The sequence below is a fragment of the Cynoglossus semilaevis genome, chromosome 1 (assembly GCF_000523025.1).
Source record: "Cynoglossus semilaevis isolate Cse_v1.0 chromosome 1, Cse_v1.0, whole genome shotgun sequence".
Taxonomy (NCBI): Eukaryota; Metazoa; Chordata; class Actinopteri; order Pleuronectiformes; family Cynoglossidae; genus Cynoglossus; species Cynoglossus semilaevis.
Window position 1 is genome coordinate 16057235 of NC_024307.1, and position 24652 is coordinate 16081886.

The window sequence follows — 24652 nt, forward strand, 5'->3', positions numbered from 1 at the left end:
GAGCAGGGGGGCCCCGGAGACAGGGAGCAGTAGCACTGGCAGTGGTGGAGGGAACAGACTGTTTTCATGGATACAGAACAGGACTATTAGACGTGGGGTGTTTGTGGATCCAGCCAGAGACAACTTCAGGACAATGACTAGTCTGTACAGTTCCATGAATCCTGCTGTGGAGTCGGTGAACCTGAGCACACAGACCCACGGAGCCGTGTTCAACCTGGAGTATTCTCCTGACGGGTGAGACTTTAGGCCTGGTCTACATGGGCCCCATATAGTAAACACGCGTTAACACTTTTGAATAAATGAGCTAAATTTTTATCCAGAAATATAATGAACCAAATCAAAATAAAGTATTTTTATCAGGGCTTTAAATAGTCCTATTATAAATTCTAAAAAGACTAGACTTGGAGGGAGGGCTAGGATCAGCTCACAGGTCTAATGGAGTTATTAATAATGTCACCAAAGACAATTTGTAACAAAAACCTTCTTGTTTATTAAACGTTGATGACTGGAAACATATATTAAAATATATATGAGTATCAACCGACCATTGTAGCGCCCTCTGTAAGTAGGATGGGGACTTTAAATGTTTAGATGGATAGATAAACTTTGTTGACCCCAGGCTGGGGAATGACACGACCAGTGGTTAGCAAAGTGTAGCATTCTGTCCAGTAAGATCTAAACAAATGTCACCATTACTGTCCTGTCACGTGACTCCTTAATAGAATTTGTCCTGCAGTAAAACCTAATTGCCCACATCCGCCAGGGCCGGTGATACATCCTGCTGGACAAGCCGCGTCCAGCCTGGATCAGAGGCCGTTTCTGTTCAGGCGGCAGCGGAGCGGAGCGCACACACTGAAGAAGCAGCATGGAAACATCATTTTATTTAACTGTGTTTTTATCTTCCATAATGTTGATTTAATTGCAGTTATGGATCTGGGACTATGTAGGAGAAAGAAACCGACATATTGCAACGGTTTTGGCTGGAACGTTTGGCAACTTTAGTGCTGTCTGAGAAATCCACTTCCTGTCTGAATTACTATAAAAGTGAAGTGTCCGCCTGTAATGTCCCTGAGACGCCGTCTACTGTCCTATGGCTTTGACCATCCCCACTTTTGTAAATGGATTTATTGTAATCCCACCAGTGATTGTGGGCGGTAAACATACTTTTCCTGCGTGTTCTTGATGTTTTCCGTTGGACCTGTGTGTGTGTGTGTCTGTAGGTCAGTACTGACTGTGGCCTGTGAACAGACTGAGGTCCTGCTGTTTGACCCCATCTCATCCAAACACATCAAAACCCTGATGGAGGCTCATGAAGACTGCGTCAACAACATCCGGTGAGTTTCTGGACAAATCAATAAACCGTAGGAGTTAGTAATGAGAAAAAAAAAGTTCTTTAATCAAACGAAGAGCTGACAAGAAAACTGGTTAATCTGCTGCCCGTGTCCGTGTCTCGGCAGGTTTTTGGACAATCGCCTGTTTGCCACCTGCTCTGACGACACCACTATTGCATTGTGGGATCTGCGGAAGCTGAACTCCAAGGTTTGCTCGCTGCACGGCCACGCAAGCTGGGTGAAGAACATCGAGTACGACACTAACACAAGGCTCCTCGTCACGTCGGGCTTCGACGGCAACGTCATAACGTGGGACACTAACAGGTTGGACCAGAGTCTAAATCAACTGTCCAAACTTTAAGGATGTTAGTCCTCTGAGTGTCGTCCTTAACGGACGCTCGTCTTTTCCTCTGCAGGTTTACAGAGGACGGCTGCCCACACAAAAAGTTCTTCCACACTCGGTACCTGATGAGGATGCGTCTGACGCCTGACTGTTCAAAGATGCTCATCTCCACGTCCTCTGGTTACCTGCTCATCCTCCACGACCTGGACCTCACTCAGTCTCTGGAGGTGGGCAGTTATCGTATGCTGCGAGCGCGACGGACTCCCCTCACCTCAGGTCAGTGAACGGTCCGACTCTCTGTTAACTACAGGTTTTAAAGGTCTTATTAGCTTAGAAAATCTTGGCCTCATTTATGACGGTTCAAGTTGAATGTCTTGAATTGGTTTCAGTCAGTGAGTTTTTCCTCTTTTCTGATTGGATTCCAGATGAACTGGAATTTGTGACTCTTCATTTTTCACCCTCATTTGTGTACCGGCTCTTTTTTACGTTTGGTCTCAAAAAATTTAGCATTTACTGATATACACTGTTGGTGTGACATCTCTGTGGGTAACAGTGTGTGGCTGTGAGCTCCACCCAAACTACAGTGAGAACGTTGTCCTCTTCTCATCAACAGAAGACTGTTTCAATCCCAAATATGAAAACAAATGTGTCTCTTTTATACCAAATGTCTTCAAACCAACACTTCACATTAGAAGAAAATGATGTTTGGATCCTAATGTCTTTGTGCAGATGGAGGAACATCAGCCTCCAGATCAGCAGGGACTCCTCGCCAGGGGAATGACTCCAGTAAGATCCATCCTCACAGAGAAGGTGGAGTAGAACGTCACAGTCATCACATGAAAACGACACGCGTTTGGAACTGTAATTCAATGGTAGTTCTTGAAAATGTCTTCTTTTTTTCCCACTCACAGGCCTGTCTCCACGGAATAGTCTGGAGGTTTTGACTCCCGAGATTCCTGGAGAGAGGGATCGAGGAAACTGCATCACTTCACTGCAGCTCCATCCAAAAGGCTGGGCCACACTCATCCGCTGCTCCAGCAACATGGACGACCAGGAGGTGAGGGACGCTCACCCTGCGTCAGCCTGTTCATAGTGTTGGAGTGTTAGTGTTTGCAGTGATGATTTGGTCGACTAAAGTCAAAACAGTTTCACTGACAACATTGGGACTAAGGCTAAATCTGGATTCAGTCAAAGTTAACTGTTGAATCCTGTGTCTTCCCTCTCTTCAGTGGACCTGTGTGTATGAGTTCCAGGATGGGGCGCCCTCTCGCCCGCCCGTCTCCCCCCGCTGCTCCCTCCGACTCACCCACTACATTGAGGAGGCCAACGTCGGGCGGGGCTACATCAAGGAGCTGTGTTTCAGCCCAGACGGGCGCCTCATCTGCTCACCCTACGCTTACGGCGTCCGCCTACTGGCCTTCGACGAGCACTGCGGCGAGCTAGCCGACTGCCTGCCCGTCGAGACCAGCTGCCTCAGAGAGATCCGCTCCATCTACTCGCACGGTGACGTGGTTCTCACCACCAAGTTCTCCCCAACACACTGCCAGCTGGCCTCGGGCTGCTTGAGTGGACGTGTTGCCTTGTACCAGCCCAAATTTTAGTGTCCGAAAAAAGGAACCAGAGGTGAACCAACCAGCACCTGGAACATCCAGAAGAAGACTCCCTCCATCTAATAATTGCACAACAAAAGTCAGTGGAAACACTGCACTGCCCCCTCCCCCAAATTGTTTGTACAACAGCCAGTTTTTCTATCATTTTAAACCCTTGCCGGCTCAAATATGCAGATATTTGTTTGGTCGGAAGGATCTGGCTGCTTCCTCGTCAGCATTTAACCTAATTTATGATAGAACTATCAGAGGAAACAGCCCTAAAAGCATTTTGCAGTATTGTTTTTCCAAGTGCCCTGTGGAGCTGATAGATGTGGTCTGTTCAGTGCATGCAGATATTTGAAATATTTCTCATTAATGGAGGCTTGGGTTGGAGGTTCAGTGCATATTTGAATGTTGTTATTTCTCCTAAAAGCCCTCATCCATCAGCCCGTCATGACGACCCACCTCAACCATCTGGCAACATAGGCAGAGAGTGTGCAGCTGTGGACATTGGTCTGCAGCAGAGGGGGGGTCTAGTCTCTCTGACCCTCGACACAAGAACGAAAAAGTTTTTAGTTGGCTTAATAATAATCCACCCTCCATCTAGACAAACGTCGACCATCTGGATCAGGCTGGTGTCAAACACTAACTCTGAAGAAGTTTGTGTACTTTATTTTGCTCTCTCTCTCCATCAGACTCCCGGTGTCGCTGAAAAATACTAAGGAAGCGGACGGATGGGAATCCTTGACTTTTGACGGATGTTGACGTAGTTGTTTGTGACTCAGTGTCTTCTGCTGGAGAACGTGTTGCTCCAGAGATACTGCTGTAGAGCCTTGGTGAGAAGAGCACCAGGCCATACAGGTGTGAGGTGAAGGCACCGAGCAGAACAGAGCGAGCTGGACAGGTTTTTGGAATTCCACTCTGTACCGGTGGAATTCCACGGGAACGGCGGTTTATTCCTGGCTCTATTTCAGGTTCTAGTTCAGTCTTTGACTCAGAATGGAGTAAAGCCAGCGACGCCTTCACTGTTCACAGAGTTGATTTGCAGAAACCTGCCTAGGTCCAGTTCATCTTCAAGGCAGCTGCATCACTTCTTTATGGCTGTGTCCGCTCCTCACACACGGCCTGTGGCTGTTCCTCCTGCTCTGGCCTTTTCTTCTGGTGCTGCTTTCTTTTTTTATCTGCTCATACAATCGAAACCTTGACCTTCAGACTTAAAGAAGCGCCTCATTGATGCCTTTCTTCTTCCCTGGTGGCGGCGGTGGCAGCGACTTGAACTTGTCCAGTCTGTCCTCACCTTCACAGCCTTCTCATCATCATCATCATCATTTTAAAATGTTGAAACCTGCGCTCAGAGCAGCACCTCACGGCAAAGAGTAGACTCCGTCCACTGTCGGTCACAGCCACTGTTGAAGTCACTGTAGCACATGTTTCACTGTCTGTGGTTTTGTTTTTTAAATCTTAAACGTTGAGGTGAAAAAAAAAACATTCTGTTTGGGTTAACGTTGTCAAATCGAAGAAAATCACACTGTTTACATGGTTTTATGGGCCATAAATTGCAGGGCGAAAGGTTGTCTGTTCAAGCCCCGTCTGCCACAGATGCTGCTCTGGTGCAGACACACAGTCACTGATAGTCCATGAGTTAGTGTGACGACAGCATCATATGTAGGTGTGTGTAGAGCTGTTGAAATCAAAGTTAGAAATGTTGCCTCATTTGTCGGTCCAGAAATGCAGCAACACAGCACTCTGTTCTATGTAACTCCTGTGGGAGTGAGGACGTGAGGTCTGGCTCTACTGACACACAGCCAACTGCAGAGGTTTCCACTTTGGCTTGAAATAAACCAGTTACAAATATCCTCAGCAGGGGGCGTCACTCCCAAAGTAACATGTGAGCCTCCTCTTCCTTTCATAAAGTCAGATAGTCTTTCATAAAAACCACTCGATTTTTTTTCTTTTTGGTTTCAACTTTTTCGAGTCTAAACCCAATCTTTATCAGTGTCCTAGCGTGTTCTACATATGGCTGTGTAGCTAGCAACATGCTAGCATGAGGTCTAAGAGTGCCCTCAGTTTGACCTTTAGGCCTTAAGTCAAACTTCAAGGCCTTCAGTGAAACAGAAATGTAAACATTGGCTTCACTCTGACAGTCCTCGTGTGGACAGTGGAGGAAGTTCAGCCGCTGCCTCCGTCTTTGTCCAGGAAGAATCCCACCTCCACATGTTCCTCATCTATGTTCTCCATCATTCCAACATGTCAACATGCGCCCACTGTTACAAACATTGTCTTTTTCTGTGTGTGTGTGTGTGTGTGTGTGTGTTTGGCCTTCGTATAAACCTGCTGTAAATATGTTCACTCCGAGTGCCGACTCTGTTTGTTCTGGCTCTGTAACAGCAGCATAAGTTAACAGTTCAGTTGTCGATGGACTATTTTTAGCGGCGTATTAATACACGTTTGGTGCAGAGGTTCATAGAGGTGAAGGAAATTGTTTTCTATCTGATGTTAAAAGTGTTCTGTTGTCGTGTGATGTCATCAGAGGATGACAGTGACTTCACTCTTGGTTCTTGGCCTTGTGTTTGTTCATGAAGACACCTAATATACTTATTGTTAATATATACTACATCTCAGCAGTCAGTTCTCACTTTCTTTTCCTCTTCATTACACACACCTTTTCTAAAACTCCTGCCTCATCTTTATTCCTTGGTTTTGAAGGAAACCAACAGAAAATTAACTGAATTCTATTAAAAGCAGCTGGTAAACTGAATTAATAATTAATTAGTAATTAATTAATAGATCTTTTTAATTTAAATAGATTGGAGTAGTTCTTTAGTATTGGAGAAAAAAATGTCTCTTACACTGACAGAAGAGGGAGCCAGTTGACTTAGTTAGTGTAACTAGTTTTCAGTTTACATCACTGGATCAACCATCAGTAAAACAGATATTTAACGTGGTATCAAATGCCTAGCTTCCTGCTAGCTGTTAGCTGCCATAAACGTTTCTACTACAGCAGGAAGGTTAAACACAATTGAAGTTACTCTGATGTGGAAGATTTTCCTCTCTCGGACTGCATTTGACAGGAACGGAGGTGCCAGGTGGAAAACATGTCTGTTTATGTTCTTTTTATTTTACATTTGAAGTCAAATAAAGCAACACAGTGTGTATATCAGACCAGCTGACACTTAAATCTCCAACTCAACAGAAATCAACAGTATCGTCTGCAAACATGAGAAAAAAAAGTTCACAAATCCAAACTTGAATTAACACTAATGATGACGGGCTGAAGAAAAGTCCAGCTTGTTGTGAGAAGTTTCATCCTTAATGAAAATCTTATTCGTTTTCTAACCAGTGATAAACTGTTTATGTCAAGAAAGACAGAAACAGAGCTTTGCTAAACGGTGGATCAACCCTTTGGTTTTAGTCACAGTGAAGAAATGTCACTTCTCAGTTGATGAACTTTGATCCTGTAGAACAGGCGTGGGCAAACCTTTTAACTTATGGGCCACAATGGTGATAATAGAAGTTAATATTATAATAGACAAGTTTGGTGGGCCAGATTAAAAAGCCAAACGGGCTACATCCGGCCCTCGGGCCGTGGTTTGCCCAGGTCTGCTCTAGAACCTGTCATCTGGCTCTCCTACGAGGCGTCTTCATCCCGTCGTCTCTCATGCCCTCAGAGATCTGGAGGTGCGAGCTTTCCTGGTCTTCAGCGCCTGCTCCTGCTGCAGCCTCTGACTCTCCCTGCGTTGGTTGATGACCTTGGTGCTGGCGCGAAGCTTCCGGAGCCTCAAGGCTCTGATACGCATCTGAAGGTCCTGCGGGATCTTCCCTCCTTTGGCTCTGATCGCCTTCAGCCTCTCCTCGGGTGTTTTGGTGAGGGTGAAGTCACAGATGGTGGGACGTGGCTCCATTCCTACGTGGCACCGGCGCATGGACGGGAGGTAGCCCAGGGCCCAAACGATCACCTTATACTCCCCGGGGTTCAGAAGGCGCCAGTAGTCACCGTCAGGAGCTGCGGGAGACCAACGCAGGTGACGCTTTAGAAATGTAGGAGACCGGAGCTGACGGAGCCGACGTTCATCGTCATCTCCAACTCCTACTGACTGACATACTGTACCAACTTACTGCTGTTCTACCTGTCTGCTTCTGTTACCAACCACCAACCTACATCTATCTACTTATTGACCTACTCCAACTATTAACCAACTTCAATATCTATAGACACACACACTCATTTATACCAAACTATTCCTACCAACCAACCAACCAAGTCCTACACTGGTAACTACTGGTTCCTCCTTATCCACCAACCAACTCTGCTTCTCCACTGAATCAAATCCTCCATATCTGTACATCTACTTCACGTACCAACCTAGTAGTATCTACTATTAGACACCAGTACTATAACTATGACTATCTATGTAGTGACTCCTAAACCGTTCCACATTTTGTTCTTGCATCAACTTTACAGCTTGTACCTACAGTATACACACTACAGTAAGTGACTCCTGTGTTCTTATCTGAACACTGTATTAAATACTGTGATACTGCTGCTTGTACTTTGAGGTAAAATCACCATTGAACCATGCTGTGAAGGAGCAGGTCCACATGGACTGACCTGATCTGATGTCGTGGTCATGGTCCTCCACCTTAATGATAGCGTCTGGAATTCCCTTTTTGGTGATCTTGTCCCTCACCACTCCTTTAATCCCTCTGTGAACCTGCGCCCAAGTGGAATTCATGCAAAATTAGAACTTTCAATCAAACAAACGAGGACAGTATTCCTAAAGTTAATCAATGAATTTTGTATTCAGGAAGAATTGACGTTAGAATATTTTTATCGACGAAAAACAAGGCTTTTTAAAAAGTTCTTGGAATTCCTGTTTGCTTTGTGAAGTACAGATCTACACTACTGTAGGTTGACGTTTGTCCGCTCACCTGCTCCATGTAAACCAGCAGAGACTCCCTGTTGTTCTCCCACTCAGTGGGCAGCTCACTGGCGTGAGGGAATTTATCACAGGAGAGTTCTACGGTCACCTCGAAGCAGTTGGTGTGGAGGTAACTGAAGTCATTCATACCTGAGGACAACACAGGCACGGCAGGTCAGGAAAGATCAGGAAAAGTCAGGTTTTCATAAATTCGCTGCTGAAACTCACTGCCAGGGACAGTGTGCCAGTCTCCGCCGTTGATGATATTGTTGTGCGCCTGGAAATCCTCGTTGTGGCAGATGCGTCGGTCGGGATTGGCCATCACCAGGTTCGTGGAGGCGTAGACTGTGGCCAACCAGCGGAAGAATGCATCATCTGGTGTGGGTGTTTTTTCCTGAGGGGCCCAGTCACGGGTGCAGTCGTAGGGATATGAGACAACCAGCTCTCCACCGTGGAGGTTGGCACTGAGAACAAAAGGAATCTCCTGCATCCAGTTGATGACCGCTCTGGTCTCTGGTGCAACCTGGACAATGGTGGAATGAAGGGAGGTTCACAATGGACTCCTCAGGACTTCAAGTCAAAGAACTAAAGTACGTTCTTTACCTGTAGTTATTTAAGATCTTAAATAAATCCAAATGAAATAATTCAGCGTAAGGTTACCTTAAAATGCACTTATATATTGTATAATTTTCATTGTTAGTGTGAAAAAATAATATTAAAAATAAAAATAATAATATTGATACTTATATAATAATTCTGCCTTCATTCTAACTAAACAGCTCAAACGTCTACGGGCGGGTCATTGAAGGCATCACTAACAGAAACAAAGCATTTTTTCGAGGGAGATCCAAACACAGTCAGAGCTTTTAGCATTTACTTCAGCAGGTGTTTGAAGTCCGAGGTGACACAGTGTTTCTGTCAGACAAGTCATATATACAAAATACTAATCTTATATTCAAAGAACTCCTTGTATATACTGTATGTCAGTGTGTGAGCAGCATTTTAAAATATATGTTGGCCTTTGAGAAGGAAACCCTGAGTGACTGCACTCAGACTGCCAGGAAAATCAGTGTAGTCTGGCAGGAGTTGGAATAAAAACTGGGGCGTAATTATAAACAAAAACCTCCTGTTCAGTCTGACCTATATTTATACATTTACAAACCATAAACCCAACAACATCTTTTGCTCGGAGCATAATACAATAACAGGTTTGTCTATTTGTAACGTGTCATATTCTGATTATTTCACAAGAGGGCGCCAAAGACCTTTGCCCCTTTTACTATAAATTCGACTGGAGATGGAACGTGCTCAGTGAGTCCTGTTTCTTCTTATATAAACACACACTAAAGCTAAAATGTGTTCTCACAGTAGCGTCATCCTTGGTGTAGTACTCCGGCATGGGGATGTAGTGGTTCGGAACTTTGGACGGATCAGCTGCTAGCTCCTTAGCGTCCCACATGATGTTGTTCAGGTCCGGAAAGTTGTGATTCAGGTCGATTCTTTCAAAGCTGTAGCGTCCGTCTGCCCAGCCGGCCAGTTCTGAGCCCTGTAACACGTCATTGACACACAGTCCATTACCACTAGCATGGTCAGCCTTGATATTGTTGTTCATTTGAAGTATTTTTCTCTAATTCTTTGCGTTTGTGATGCTAACTTTTAGCCTCTGTATATATATAATATGTATATATAACATAATAGTTTTAAGTTCACATTTGTCAACGTAAGTTAGCCACGAATTATTCTTATCCTAAATAGAAGGCTGAAAGTAAAACTTTAAATTAGCTGAAGACGACTTGAAAATATAAGTATATAAAAGTTAAAATCTGTTCGTAATTGTCAGCCACAGCATTGGTAAAACTAAACGTTTGCCTGAAAGTTTCTAAATGATGAAGCAAAAGCATTTCGGACATGGTTAAGAATTAGCTAAATGTTAGCCAAAACATTACCAAAACGCACTGTGATGAACCAACAATAGTGGTGCTAAAAGCTGCCTTTATAATTATTAACTATTACAAAAATGTTAAAAATGATTTATAATTATTAACTATTACAAAAATGACTAAAGATTTAGCCAAAAAAAGACAGAACAGGAGGAGCAAGAAAATTAATTAATTTCGAGCAAAACTCACCTTTTGATAAGCAAACTCGTAGCCATCAGGATTCATGGAGGGCAGGAGGTGAATCCTTGTCTCGGTCACCAGTCGTACCACGCGCTGGTTACCTTTCTTGTACTCTCTACATAAGTACTGCATAAGGTTAAGGACCAGTTCTCGGCCTACAACCTCGTTCCCGTGCATCCCAGCCACGTAACGGAACTCCGGTTCACCTGGAGAGAAACGCACAATTCCAGAGTCATTCAAACCATTGAACACAATTGTTACTGTGTTTCCTGTTAGTCACCCAGATGAACACCAGGAACTGGAACCTTTGAAAAAAACTTGTGTTGTATTTGGAACAGTAGAGCTGGTGGACAACATGATTCCATTATACAAACATGGACTGTCCAAAGTAAAGATTCTCCAAAAACACAAGGTTCTGCCCTGGAGAGACTTTCCTTCCTGTGGTTGAAATTCCAAAGAACAAACATCCCTCCATCCACTGAGTAAAGAAACACGTGTTTATGGTGAGATGATCCAAACATATATCAGAACATATAAATAAAAAATCATCAACTCAACTGAGATTAGAGCAGCTTCGAAATGAATGTATTCTCCCAGATAGAATAAAGAAAGGGACAAAAAATATATATAATTCTTATTGTTTTTGCAGACAGCAAGGCCAGAAATTCTTGCATCTAAAAATCAAATTCAAAACCGAAATGTGTTTTGTTTTGCAGTAAAACTGCTCTGTCTCTTATTTCATACTGTTATCTGTTTGTTTATAGACGGGAGGCCTCGTCTGGAGGGTTTCTGCCCGTGTGTCCCTGCTGGAGCTGCAGGCAGACCGGGCTGTGTTGTGTAAACACTGGAGGATGATTGACTCGGACCTCAGTTACCTCCACAACTCCAGGTCTTACCGAGTTCATGTTTCCCAGGATTATCTGAGATCTCCATGACGTAGAGTTTGAGGCCCAGGTAGCTCCGGCCGATGGTGTAGATGCGGGTGATAGTTGGACACTCCTCGTTCACGGACTTCATCAGCTTCAGGGTGAAGAAGTTCAAGAGAAAAGCTTTTAAAGGGTTAAATGTGAACTTTGGGGGAAACGTGTGTAAACTGTTGAGGCTGTGAGTGAAATCCTTAACATGGAAAAAACAAAAGTTCCTACTGATGCGTGTGTGTGGCCTCAGCGAGCCTTCATCATCACACAAACCTTCCTCATCTCCTTATAGTTGTGGTGTCTGAAGTCCAGAGAGTCCTGTGGTTCTGGCTGCTGCTCAGAGCCGTACACATGACTTGGATCTGTACAGGAAAATCATAGGAATACAACTTTTATGCCGTAGGATTACAGCTTCATTCCATTCATTCATTCAGGTCCAGAATAAAGGATCTGTCCATCCATCCATCAACCCGTCCATCATTGGTTGAAAGTGTCTGAATGCCTAAATACAAATGTAAATGTAAGGCAAGAGCACTAACCCCGACCCAAGTCAAACCTCCACCAGTGTTTCTGTACGTACCATCAACTCGACAGCCCAGAATCTCAGCCCTCAGGCAGATGGTTCCGTTGGGGTACCAGGTCTGTGGGTTGATGCGGATGAAGCGAGCCACGGTAGGAACAGGAAGGAGACTTAGCACCGGGGTCTCAGAGTTCTGGTTCCCCACAAATACCTGTAAAATGTGATGTGATGTCACACTGGTCAGAGGAAGTTCAGACCTTCGTCTAGAAAACGTAAATGTAAAGAAAGTGTCTGTCCATATATGGTTCATGACTCCTGCTTTACACCGTCTATTACATTTTTCAAATAATCATTGTTGATAACTGCTAATTTGCGGTTTGAGTAGAACATTAGAGCCTAACATTAAGTTAGGCCCTCACTTTTTCCATGGACCAAAATAGAATGTGAATTATTGTCTTGTTGGAATTATATTTTAGCGATGACGTTCAGTGAGTAAGACTGTAGGGGTGAAAATGCTCAGACTTGATCAGACAACAACACCTTAACAAACTCTCACAGTTTTCCTGGGTCTTGACACATATCCATTTTTTTATTCTAGTTTCCTTCCTCTGGTTAAATAATCATCTATTGTTTCTTTTTTACTTTCATTTCATGTCATACAGAAGAATACCGCAGCATTATGCTTACCAGAAACATCAGGTTTTTTCCCCCTGTTTCTTTGCTTTTTTTTCACAGCTCATATTCACTCTCTCCAGAATCTGTTCTCCATTTGTCTAAAACTCACGGGTCGTTACTGCCAGGACTTTTTCTGAATCATAATATAAAAGAAATGGTTCGTACCGCCTCCTCTGTGCCATTCATACAGCTTTTCCAGTCAACAGAGTCGTTGCTCAGCTGAACTTTGTAGGTTTGGACCCAGTCCCAACTGTAGCCAACAGCAGGAGAAAATACACATGGGTTTATAGACTTCAGAGCAGTGGGATCAATGATCAATGAGGGAACGCTCTTTAAACTGTTCTACATCCTAATGTTTAATACAATTCATTGTGTGTCTGATGCCACCTGACCTCCAGATGGAATTCCGACCCTGCAGGATGACCCCGGTGAACAGGGTCATGTGAAGGGCGTCCAGCTCCAGCCACTGATGTCGGTCTTTGTGCCCAGCACACCAGGCGCCGTCGTACAGGTCCCCGTCCTCAATGCCAGACTGAAAAAAAACACAAGAACAATTTTAATCTGTTGGTCACAGAAGCCAATAAATCAGCACATAAAAACTCCTGGCTCTGCTTCAGTGAGAAACCCTTACATAAGACTGTGAGGCTGACCTGATTGTAAAATAATTGTTTTCAGACTTTGGGACAGTGAGGAACCCTAGGCTGACAGTTTGATGAAGCTGCTGAGTCATTGCAAAAAGACCCACAACCAAAACCAATAGCAGCCGATGTGTACAGTATACAACTGAAGGTGGCGCAAGACGGAATTATAACCTCAAAAAGTTAGCTAAAGAAGATACTGTAAAGTTAACAAAAGTAGATCAAATGAAATTATAGTCAACTGACTCAGTAAACACAGAATCAGGAGGTAGCAAAAAAATAACAATACTGTAATTGTAATGACAATTAAAGGGCAACTTCTTGACTCTCTAAAACGCTTAAATGCTTTTAGCCCTTTTTTCTAAAGGGCAAACTTCTTTACTCTCTAAAATGCTTTTAGTCCTTTTTTTCGCCATCTAATGGCAAATGTGAGCATTGCATGGAAAAGGCAGAACTATAATGATAATTTAAATTAATAATATGATTTAGACAACTTTGGCGGGCCGGAAAAAGAAGCCAAATGGACCTCATCCGGCCCCCGGGCCGTAGTTTGCCCATGCCTGGGTTCACATCTTTTAACATTAACTTATACAGTAGTTATACATATGTATAGCATGACATACAAATACATTTTGGCATAGGAGTTACCACTCAAATGACCAGGCTAAAGTGATGTAACTTCCAAACGTTAAATAAATATTTACTCATACAAACTGCACATACTTCATATATACAGTATATGTTACTGGAGTACTGATTAAATAAATGTAGCTCTATATTCAAGTATTACAGTATATTGAACTCTCAGCGCCCCCTCCTGGTAGATTGCTGTCTCCTTATGGGCTGTAAACCGTATATATTCATACTGACTGAGTGAAACAAAGCCAGCTCTGTTTCAGCTTGTCTCAACAACAGTCCAGATGAGGACTGACCTGGATGTTCAGCCTCCCCCTGTGAGGACCCAGACCCGTGCGTTGGTAGGAGGAAGCCTGCAGCTGGCTGTCGTCCACCTTCAGGGACTCCAGTCCCAGAGGAGGGCAGTCTGGGAGGAAGAGGAAAAACAATCAGGAGATAAAAAAATCCTCCGGGAGTAGACATGGGAGGAGCAGGAGGAGGTGGTGTTAATAAACAGGATCTGGTTCTGACTGATACAGAGTTCAACTCTGTCTCTGTTTTCACTGACGGAGCAAAACTAGAGCTAATTCAACATGAGGGTCTGGTGTCGGCTGGTTCTGATCTGCCTGGGTCACTGATGGTGAGTTGGAGGCCTTCTGCTCCTCCAGTTCCTCCTCCACCTTCTCCTCCTTCTGCAGGAAAGTAAACTTGTGCCGGCCGGGTTTCTGTGTAACCTGAGACACAGTTGAGGGGCCTGCAGTGAGGAGCCAGACCTTCAGCAGAGAAAGAATAGCAAAGCTACAGCTGCAGCCAGTTTCCCTCCTCTGGGAACACTGCAGTAACATTCCCATCAATCCTGAACATCCCACTGTGACAGGACAAAACAACTGGGTTGTTTTGGTCTGACATTTTGGATGAAAATGTGTTTTTACAATGCAGTTATTCAGGTGTCTGCACCAACCACAGTCTATCTGCCTGGACTTATTAAAATGATCACATTTATTTCCATTACTGCAGGGGGTAGGATTGTGGAGGAGAGGGGTACATTTATCGAGATTTTAATAATTGTGTCAAAGTGAGGAAACTGTAGGACAGATTATTTGGGTCACAATGAGGAATAAAAAATATATTGAAAAAATTACAAGAATAAAGTTGTAACATTAACTGAAAAACAGTTGTCAGTTAATGAGAAGAAAATCATTCATTTATGAGAATAAGGTCTTAAGATTACAAGAATACAAAACATGGTTTAGGCTGAGTACTTCTCTCTCATCTCCCCCAAAACACATTCTCTAATCATCTTTAATCTTGTGAATTTATGACTTTTTTTTGTCACAAACTCCAACTTTAATCTTGTAAATTTACGATGTTGTCCTCATGAATTGTAAATATCTGTGGGTTTGTGACTGTTTTGTGAACATCCTCCAGGCTTTGTCTGTTTCAGCCTGATGCCTCTGACCTCCACAAAAACATGAAACCTTTGTTCTGGGCGTCTGGCTCTAATTAGGCTGCAGATACAGAACAGCCTGTTCTGTGAAAAGGAAACATAAATCACATCTTTTGTTGGGAATACAGTGAGTGAACATCCATGTTGACAAATGACAATGAAAACATAAATCAGTCTTCTAAGTCTTCAGACTGTTTAGCAAAAACCTGATGTATCACCAATGTCTATGAGCTGGTGTCTGCTCTGCTGCTTTCCCAGGTAACTGACCAACATTTGAAAACAATGAAAAAAAAAATATTAAGGTACTAATTCATATGTTGATTTAAATCAGGCCCCATGACACCAGTTGGTCTCCAACACCAAGAGGTCATGAGGGGAGGGGTGTTTGAGCCCCAGTGGTGAGTAACTGAGCAAAGCATGGGCTGACACAAACAGGGCAAGTCATGAAAGACCCAACACAAACACGAACACACAAACATGGATATGCATCACTCTGTGTGTAAACAATAGATCATTCTAATAAAAATAATTATGGTGTCAAATTAATCCATCTAACTAAAGAATGACTAAGTCTGACAGAAACTCATGTGGAATGTTGTGCTTGGTGTCAGAAACTAAAACAGAACAACTAATCCCATGACTAATAGAACCTTTTGTCCTCTCACCCAGTGGAACTTTCTTATCTGCCGTCTTTCTGTCATCTCCGTCGTCCTCGCTGTCCTTTTCCTCCAGAGGTTTGTCCGTCTGTGTGACACTCGTTGTCTCTGCAGCAGTGGCCTCGGTCGGCCGTTCTCTGCTGCTCTGATCCTCCTCACTGACAGCCTCAGAGAGGTTCACTCTCCTGTGTGTGCCGTTGAAGAACGGATCTGTGTGAGTGGTTGAGTTGTCGGTGAGCTCCACAGCTGCTTCTAAAAATCCCCCCAGAACAAACGCTGCAGCCAACAAGGCCAATGACTTTCCCATTGTTAGCTTCTGTCTGCCAGTGCTGTGCTGCTGGGATAGTGTGGAGGGGAGAAAAGATTCCGCTGCCAGTTGTGTGCAGATGACAAGGCCGGACCTACATGTACCACGTCCCTCCTCCCACTCAATCCCACCTCCCCTGCTTATTCAGCCTCCCACACTCTCACTCTCCTAATTCTAGTTAATTTCCTGGGGATTTCCTGATAATTCCGTTTATAAGTATAACCAGAGGTGAAAAAGGCACTAACAGATGTAATTAAGTAAAAGTATCTTCACTTTGCTTAAATTCTACTCAAATAAAAGTAAAACTACCCATCTAAAAATCTACTCGATTAAAAGTGAAAAAAATACTTAATTTGAAATTTACTTTGAGTAAAAGTTGCTTAGTCACTTTAAATTACTTACTCACACATACAATCTGCAACTAGTTGTTTTTAATCAACCAGTCAAATACAATTTGCAGAAGTCGAGGATTCTATGATGCATTTGAACACTTGTACTGCAAATTCAAGCCACTAAAGCACACTGAAGTTCCAACAGCTCTGTCCACCAGGCCAGGCACGATCTGCATGATAAAGTTGATGCCTCGTTTTCATTTGAAAACAACGAGCTGGCTGAGATATGGCCCAGGATTTCCGTCTGCTCCACAGGAGCTCTCTGCTTGGCAATCCTCAGCCTCCATCATCCAACAACAGGCTAGAGTCTGTCTCTTACTCAACGTTCTCTCACTACATTAAAATAGTGGGAAGTCCACGGGTGCCCATGCAATTTTTTCAGTAAATGCAGATTACATTTCCCCACATTTACGTTTTTACACAGTAACAGATTTTTTTTCCCAGTGTAGTAAAGTAAAATACTTCAGCCAAAATGCACTTCAGTAAAAGTAAAATCACTTCTTCCTGAAACTACTCCAACAATTACAAATTACTCACAAAACTACTCAACTACAGTAACATGAGTAGACTACAGCTAAAGTTATAATAAATGTAAACAACAATCAGCCATGTTTATAAGAGTAACAGTCTGAATGTATCTGACCTTGTAATTTTCACTGGACAAAATCAAAACAAGTGTGAGTAAAGTTTAGTTTCTGTCTTGTCTCTAAAGGAAGAGAAGAGAGAAAAGATGGAAAAGGCAAAGATAAGTTAATAGTTATTTTTGCCAAGTGCTTGGAAAATAAATATAGAAAAATACAAGAATAGCAAAAACAGCTGAGTTAAAAATAAAATAATAAGAAGAAGTTTGCTAAAATAGTTATTAGTTAATAGCGTTCCATCATCTAAAAGAAGACAATAAAGAGAAGTAGAAAAAGAAAAAGTGTGGCAATAATAGGGCATAATGCTCAAAAGATAACAAAAATGTTGCCAAAACAAATAAAATTAAGCTGAGAGATAATACATTAAGCCATTCTGCAAATGTTTTACAGGAACCAAATCCAGGTAATACGGCGATTTACAATGTGGGGATTTGTGCGCTCTCTGGTGGCTAACAGTGTCAAAACGAGGCGTTTATTTTTCAAGCGAAAATGAAACAAATATTGGGTGAGAGAAAACAATTTCCCATTTAATCGCGTAATTAAACTATTTGAAAAATAGATAATGCATAAGAACATTTAAAAAATCGTGTGTGTTTTAAAACACATTTTATTTATTTTTCCTGTTTTGTAACTGAATATATACTAACTAGACCATCGATTTGGCATCCCCACTGAAATACCCAATATGTACAGTATAGTTTTTTTTTGTCATTTAGAATATTACGAAAAAGCAACGCAAAATAAAACAAAACACATTTACAGTAATTAGAAAAAACTGCAGAATTTTATATTACTCATATTGTACATGTTAGGTACATAATGACATTACTTGAATAGTCTTTTTTATGTTATTGTCTAAAATTTAAATACTGTATATATAACATTAAAATCTGCATAACCTTTCCGCCTTTTATTTTGAAACCTAAATCTCCTGAACCTGGTTGGTTCCCGATTATATGACGTATACACGGAAAATGGCCACGCAGACGAGAGGAATCACAACATTCAAATTCAGTTCTCTGTTTCTGTGCTCTTATGATGTCATGTATTAGATTAGATTCATTTTTCTGTTGACAGAGAGTGCGAGCTGTATTTTGGAAGCGGGCTATTGCGAAACACCGTCATTATTTTGCCGAAAGTACGTAAAAAAAACATGTTACTGATCAGTAAAGAAGCTATCCGGCAGCTACTACGCTAGTTAGCAAACGGCTGAGGTGGCTGTCAGTGAGTGGAGTAAGTATCAAGCTACGAAACATTCATTTTAATGCGTGTGTTTATTAATGTAATCATATGCTTGTTGACATTCTATTGTTTTGAATAGTTGTTCATGCAAATACTACATTAAAAAACATGAAGCAGACTGGGTGCAATCTTGGACGTACACTAATCTGACTTGGAGATAAAAAAAAATCAGATTTGGGCGCAATTTATGTGACGTAGGACGTAGATGTAGTATTGAGTAGAGCTGTGAGAGCCCTTGATGTGCGGTGTTAAATATATACTTCGACTTTCACTTCTTTTTAAAAAAGCAGCAACACTGCACGTCTTTGTCTTCAAGTGCTTTGCATGTTCACTGCGCTCCTGTCACAACACTGAATTGAGGCTTTTGTGTTTTTCGGATGACAAGAAAAAGACTCTGCTAGGAAGATGTGTCATATAAGTTCATCCAGCAGCACATGACATCAAATCAGCTGGTCTGAATCAAGATGCCTCGTCTGGAAGAATTGGCCAATGTTGCCCTCAGGGTGCCGAGCATCCTGGTGTTGGACCTGCTGTACAAATGTGATATCGAAGGACTGACGGAACATCTAAGGGCCAAGAATGAAGACATGCTGTTCAAATACAAATATGTCATCTGGAACATGTACTACCTAGGTGGGTGAAAAGAACGCTGTAATTTTAAATTGAAATATTGGTGTAAAAGTAGACTGGATCTTTCTGACAAAGGGACTTGGCTCTGCTTTGACCTAGTTTGCATTATTTATTATTTGACTTCTGTCTTGATTTAACACGTTACAATGTGTGGATGTTGTTCTTTATTCTTCCAGGTCATTTCATAAATTTAGTGGTGTTGGTTCTTCCACTGAGGCACATCGTGACGCTCTACCTCCACATCCTCGTTGCCCTGCTTATGTACATGGGGCATCAGATTTCCAAGTAAGATGTCCTGCTAAAGTTACAACTTCTACACATTCGCCTTTGATTGTAGTAGCATCGAGTTTCTGCCTGTCGACTTTTCAACAAATTCATTTTGCAACTTGAGAAATTGAATTAAAAGGTTTAAAGTTTATACTCTCTGCCTGATTTGCAGGGATTATGTCCGGGAAGAGTTGCAGTACGGATATGAAGGAGCAGTGTATCTTGATTCTTTGGCCTTCAACAGATTTGTCTCTGCCATGACAAGTGAGTCCCAAAGCACGAGTGTGTAAAAATCAAGGCACTTGGCCTGCCATGACAAGTGAGTCCCAAAGCACAAGTGTGTGAAAATCAAGGCACCTCATTTATATTCACATTTTAATTTTTTCTGTTTTACTAAAAAAAACCATGGATTTCTTAAGATAATTTTAATTTTTTATTTTTTTCTGTTTTACTAAAACATGAATTTCTTAACACATACAGTATCAGTATATTTTAAATAGAAGAATTCTGAGGGTTCATCTAAAATTTATTTAATTTTTAAAAGGGTGTTTAAATTGGTCGAGGTTAAAGGTCAACAGGGCATTACAACTGCTGTGCTTTCATTTGCTGCTCAGGTCAGATTATTCTCAGCACACTCTGTGCCTTCCTGATGAAGACCAGAAAGGTGTGGCTCTTCTCAGCTCACATGCTCCCCCTGCTGGCTAGAGTCTTAGCTGATCCTCACACCACACTACTGACTGTCAGCACATTCTCCATGGGACTGACTGGAGCTGGCTTCGTTGTGTTCCTCCTCTCCAATCTCTTTGTGCCATATCGTCTTGCTAAGGCTGCATACTCCGAGCTGCTACAGGTAGAGGTACCTTTTATTGAGAAATTTCTGTGCCACCATGATCTAAAACATGATCCTTTTCCTTATTGTGTCCGTGGTTTCCTGTTTCTCAGGTGATTGAACTTTACCGTGTCCTGGCAGTGGGAATCTCTCTGTGGAACATGTTTGCGGTCCCCGTGCTCTTCAGTGTCTTCTGGTTTGTTCTATTCATTTTCCAGTTTTGCTCCAACATCATGTCCAGCAGCGTCGCCTCAGCATCTCATCAGGGCATCATGTTCTTCCTGCTTACAAGGTATGATGTCTTCATGGTGTTGATATGGTGATTATAATTCCTTGGTCCAGAATTAATTGAATGAGCGGCTGTGTTTTACAGTGTGTCTGAATGCTGTGCCACACCATACTCTCTCCTGGGTCTGACCTTTGTGGTGTCATATTTGGCTCTTGGCCTGCTCAACTTGTGCAAGTTCTACCTGGGAGGTTATGCAGCAGTTCAGAATGAGAACGTTATGCACAGGTGAGGTGTTTTTTAATGTTATTCCAACTCTGTCAGTGCAACAGTTTTTTTTAGACATAGTTTTGACAAAAGTGAATTGTTTAATTGCCCTCTTGTCCTCAGAGGTGTGACTGAAGGAGTCACTCTGCTCCTCCTGGCTCTCCAGACTGGTCTGTTGGACATGCAAGCACTGCAGCGAACCTTCCTCCTCAGCATCATCCTCTTCATCGTTGTGACTTCAACCCTGCAGTCGATGGTTGAAATCACAGATCCAATCATTCTGGCTTTAGGTGCATCACGCAACAGGTATCAGTAATCAGAAGAATGTTGATTTAATGACATAAATCGGAGAGGAGTGGAACCTTTAGAATATGTTTTTTTTACAATCTTTTATTTTTCGGTACTTGTAGGAGCTTGTGGAAACATTTCCGTGGCCTCAGCATGTGTCTGCTGCTGCTGTTCTTTCCAGTCTTTATGGCTTATAAAATCTCCCAATTCTTCCACATGGACTTCTGGCTCCTTATACTGGTGTCGAGCTGCATGTTGACGTCTCTTCAGGTAGGACTTTAGAGGACTGACTGTGCTTGTCTACTATGCCTCCCTTTAACTTAATACATGTGTATACCTTCCAGGTTACGGGCACTTTGCTGATCTATGCTCTCTTCATGGTGGAGCTGTTTCGCAGTGACCCAATCGAGAGCCTGGATGAGGTGATCTACTGGGTGAACGCCATCAGCCGGGTGCTGGAGTTTGTGGTGGCACTTTGCGTTGTGGCCTATGGCACCTGGGAGTCACTGTTTGGAGAGTGGAGCTGGATGGGTGCCTCAGTAATTATCATTCATTCATACTTTAACGTGTGGCTCAGAGGGCAGTCTGGCTGGAAGAGCTTCCTGCTCAGACAGGAAGCAGCTAAGAAGATCAACTCCCTGCCCAGAGCGACACCACAGCAGCTGCAGCAGTACAACGACGTCTGCTCCATCTGCTTCCAGGTCAGTCACACTCTGGGATTTATGTTGTTGTGGTTTAAATCCACTCTTTACCTTGTACCACGGTCAACTCTATTACACAGTTGAGGCATATGTTTAAATTTACTTTATACGCTTGTTTTGTAACACCAAAGCACCTAAACCTTCAAATACCAGCTCACCTCCTGGCATTTGTTTGTGGACACTTCAGCTATAGGTCAAAAACTGCTTGTGTCAGATCAGCCTCACTGACTGTAGGCCAGTGAGTCGTTTACAGCTGACAAGCAGAAAGACACAAACTATAGACTAATGAACTGATATTTGGTTATCATATTTAGGGATGTGCTTTATCTCTTAAATGTGAATCTGGATTCCTTTTAATTATGGTTAATTGTGACTAATCCACTGCTAAGTTGGCAAAACATCACAAGAGAAAGAGACTGTCGTTCAACTGGTTGAACTAGGACACTAGGACAGTGAAATGAAACGATTCAGTTTTTTTTTTTATTAATGACGAGATATTTTGCCAGTAAACAAATTCAGGAAAGAATATAATGAAATACTGTATTTACCATGGATTGTGATAGACCTGCATGATTGAGAAACAAGGTCTAAAAAAGGAAGTGTTGATTTCACAGGAAGACTTGTAAATGTCAGGATAGACTATATCAGGACATAAGGCAGCCTTACAAGGCACCTGGCACAAACACACGCACAGGACTGTGTATATGAAACGCACAGCTTTGTCTCTTCTAGTTTTTCCAGTTAGGCTCCGCCTCTTTGCGTTCTGTTCAGGCATGAACTCCTGGCCCACAGCCACTGTTTGTTTTTTCCTGACTTTTAAGTGAGTGTATATCCTCATTGCCTGACCTTGATAATGAGTTTTCTTTCAAAGACATCACTATAGAAATACTTTGAATGTAGGAGGACATTTAGAGAGAAAACAATATTCGAGGTGAAGTTTCCTGGTTTAAGAGCCTTTTTATGTGCTGTATTTTATGATTAGACTGAGATAAGACTGAGGTGGAAACTCAAGTTGGAACAGGCTGAGAGCAAAGAAAACAAAGTAAAGAAACTATTTGGGGAACTGAAACAAGCACTATGCAAATATGCATGCCACTGTTATGTTTTGATTATATACCTTACCTATGAAACATGTCAAATATAGAGATAAGTAAAACATAATAAAATATAAGGTTGAATTATCTTGTCAATGTCATGTTTTGGTCAAATCATATTCACTACAGTTAAACTAAGTCACATTCCTGTTCTTTTGTAGTGCAAGTCACACTGTAAATATTTAAAAATGTACTGTCTGGATGTTTATTTAGTTGTTTTCTGATTGAGTGGATTAGATATGTTAGAGTTAAGGGTTGAACCAAATCCAAAACCATAAATTTGGTTTTCAAAAATCTTTCTTTCCACAGGAAATGAGCTCTGCTGTGATCACACACTGCAGACATTTCTTCCACAGCAACTGCCTCCGCAAGTGGCTGTACGTGCAGGAGACCTGTCCCATGTGCCACCAGAAGGTCCAACCGAACCGTACAGGAGCAGAGGGAGACCCAGAAACAGATGCAATTGCAGGTGAAGACAATCAGAACAACAACGGCACACCCGAAGAACCACTTAGTAATGAAGTAACACCTGATGACACTGAGCAGCAGGAGGAAGGTGAGAGGGAAACCACTGAGGATGGAGCTGATGGCAAAGAGGACGACCGCCAACCTGCCGAACCTGACCGAAAAGCTGCTCAGGGTCTTCGATTCAGCTCCAATGGAGACTTTGTTGGATTTGTTAACTCCACTTCTGAGGAGGGTCGAGACGAGCTTTCTTGTTTCTCGAAAGCTTCTCAAAACAACGTGTTTGAAGAGGGCAGTAAAGAATTACCACCACCACTGCCTTCAGAGGAGACACCGGAAGACCATTGTGACTGTGAAGATCCAAGACCAGAGGACAGTGTCAGAGTGGAGCCATTTAACATGGCTAAAAATGACACCAGCTGTGATTGCACTGAACAGTCCTGCAGTGGCCTATGTTCAACTGAATTAAACAACGGTGACAACCGAACAGAAGGCTGCCTCACATAGAACCAACACGACTGAAAGCCAAAAAAAAAAAAAGAAGAAGAATCACAAGCGTTTAACCTCAATGTGAAAATGGATGTGATCTGAGAGGTTGAAATTGTCCCGGTGTCTTCAGTGGACCACTCTCAGCCCTGTGCACAAACAGACAGAAAAGACTGCTCTACGTCAGTGCCTTGACAGGTTTAGAGAAATGATTAACTCTAAATGAATTTGTAATTTTTCTAGACAATGAAAAGAATGTGCTCCAGCCAATACTGTGCATTCTGGATTGGAAATCATATCTTTATTGTACAATTGTAAAATGTGTGTATATTAATATAATTATTATAAGTAATGTATAAATATAGTGTTTGTTTAATTTGGACAGGTGACACTTGTTACAGATGTTATTTTTTATTGATTATTGTTTATTTTGTTCCTGTCTTCGGGGAAGGGTTTTATATACAGATACACATTTTCTGTGGAGAAAGTGGTAAAAACTGGCTCTTCGTGTGATTAACATCTGATTCAGACTCCAATTGTGCAAATGTTGCATCTCTTAGTATTAAAAATACTGCTGTGAACTTAATTGTAGTCTCTCTAAATTAATAAAATCAGGACTGGTCAACATTGGGGACTACCCATAGCCAATGGCTGCCATATATATTTTTGATAGTATTATTCAGTATCAGTCAGCTGGTTCCAGGAAGTTATGAGTTAAAACGCCACTTGTTAAAAGTCTGCGTCCATTGGTATTGATTAAAATATTTTCTTTTATCAGTATCCAACAAATGATCCAGTCAAAGGCCAGAACTGGGTAATAGAGAGATCTTACCAGTCAATGATTAATAGATATTAGGACTGATACATGTTCAGGTGATGGAGAGGATTTAATGTGTTTTATAGGTCCTCACAGTACTGCATCGTTGCAAGGTGAGAAAAACGACCAGGAAAGGGTTAATGACTAAAATATTTTATTTCCATAGGGTTAAATGTTAGAAATTTGATTTGATTTTTTATATACACAAATATATATATACACACATGCTG

General features: G+C 42.2%; 3 protein-coding genes across 4 annotated transcripts in view; 2 read left to right on the forward strand and 1 right to left on the reverse strand.

The window, feature by feature from the left end:
- wdr32 (WD repeat domain 32) overlaps positions 1–5887 on the forward strand; it is a 6088-nt gene extending 201 nt beyond the window's left edge. Inside the window, exons 2-8 of the mRNA XM_008314196.1 lie at positions 7–234; positions 1221–1334; positions 1458–1655; positions 1748–1950; positions 2404–2484; positions 2586–2731; positions 2904–5887. Of these exons, the coding sequence (XP_008312418.1) occupies positions 7–234; positions 1221–1334; positions 1458–1655; positions 1748–1950; positions 2404–2484; positions 2586–2731; positions 2904–3275 (1342 nt within the window). The 3' untranslated portion in view covers positions 3276–5887. The remainder of the gene's footprint in view (positions 1–6; positions 235–1220; positions 1335–1457; positions 1656–1747; positions 1951–2403; positions 2485–2585; positions 2732–2903) is intronic.
- Positions 5888–6361: 474 nt separating this feature from the next.
- cpxm1a (carboxypeptidase X (M14 family), member 1a) lies at positions 6362–16183 on the reverse strand. Its single transcript, XM_008313831.3, has 13 exons — positions 15780–16183; positions 13985–14094; positions 12807–12946; positions 12580–12664; positions 11800–11950; positions 11493–11581; positions 11199–11322; positions 10312–10508; positions 9549–9728; positions 8411–8705; positions 8193–8332; positions 7873–7975; positions 6362–7266 (listed from the first exon to the last, which is right to left on the reverse strand). Exons 1-13 carry the CDS (start codon positions 16075–16077, stop codon positions 6920–6922), a joined length of 2259 nt encoding a protein of 752 aa, XP_008312053.1. The 5' UTR covers positions 16078–16183; the 3' UTR covers positions 6362–6919.
- Positions 16184–18061: 1878 nt separating this feature from the next.
- LOC103381461 (RING finger protein 145) lies at positions 18062–24191 on the forward strand. Of its 2 annotated transcripts, none has more exons than XM_008313802.3 (11): positions 18062–18343; positions 18738–18985; positions 19159–19267; positions 19422–19513; positions 19864–20099; positions 20192–20370; positions 20452–20592; positions 20695–20877; positions 20982–21129; positions 21204–21560; positions 22964–24191. In XM_008313802.3, exons 2-11 carry the CDS (start codon positions 18817–18819, stop codon positions 23624–23626), a joined length of 2277 nt encoding a protein of 758 aa, XP_008312024.1. In that variant the 5' UTR covers positions 18062–18343; positions 18738–18816; the 3' UTR covers positions 23627–24191. The 2 variants fall into 2 exon arrangements, with proteins under 2 accessions (XP_008312024.1, XP_008312040.1); XM_008313818.3 differs by having other exon boundaries at positions 20297–20370.
- Positions 24192–24652: the final 461 nt, after the last annotated feature.

Excerpts from the sequence above, each read along its gene's own strand:
- cpxm1a (XM_008313831.3), bottom strand. The coding sequence starts at position 16,077 with ATGGGAAAGTCATTGGCCTTGTTGGCTGCAGCGTTTGTTCTGGGGGGA. Across the intron at positions 11,951-12,579 it reads TGAATGGCACAGAGGAGGCG|GTATTTGTGGGGAACCAGAA; the intron begins GTACGAACCATT and ends CACATTTTACAG. Across the intron at positions 8,333-8,410 it reads CTGGCACACTGTCCCTGGCA|GTATGAATGACTTCAGTTAC; the intron begins GTGAGTTTCAGC and ends TGTTGTCCTCAG.
- LOC103381461 (XM_008313802.3), top strand. The coding sequence starts at position 18,817 with ATGCCTCGTCTGGAAGAATTGGCCAATGTTGCCCTCAGGGTGCCGAGC. Across the intron at positions 19,268-19,421 it reads ATGGGGCATCAGATTTCCAA|GGATTATGTCCGGGAAGAGT; the intron begins GTAAGATGTCCT and ends CCTGATTTGCAG. Across the intron at positions 21,561-22,963 it reads TCTGCTCCATCTGCTTCCAG|GAAATGAGCTCTGCTGTGAT; the intron begins GTCAGTCACACT and ends TTCTTTCCACAG.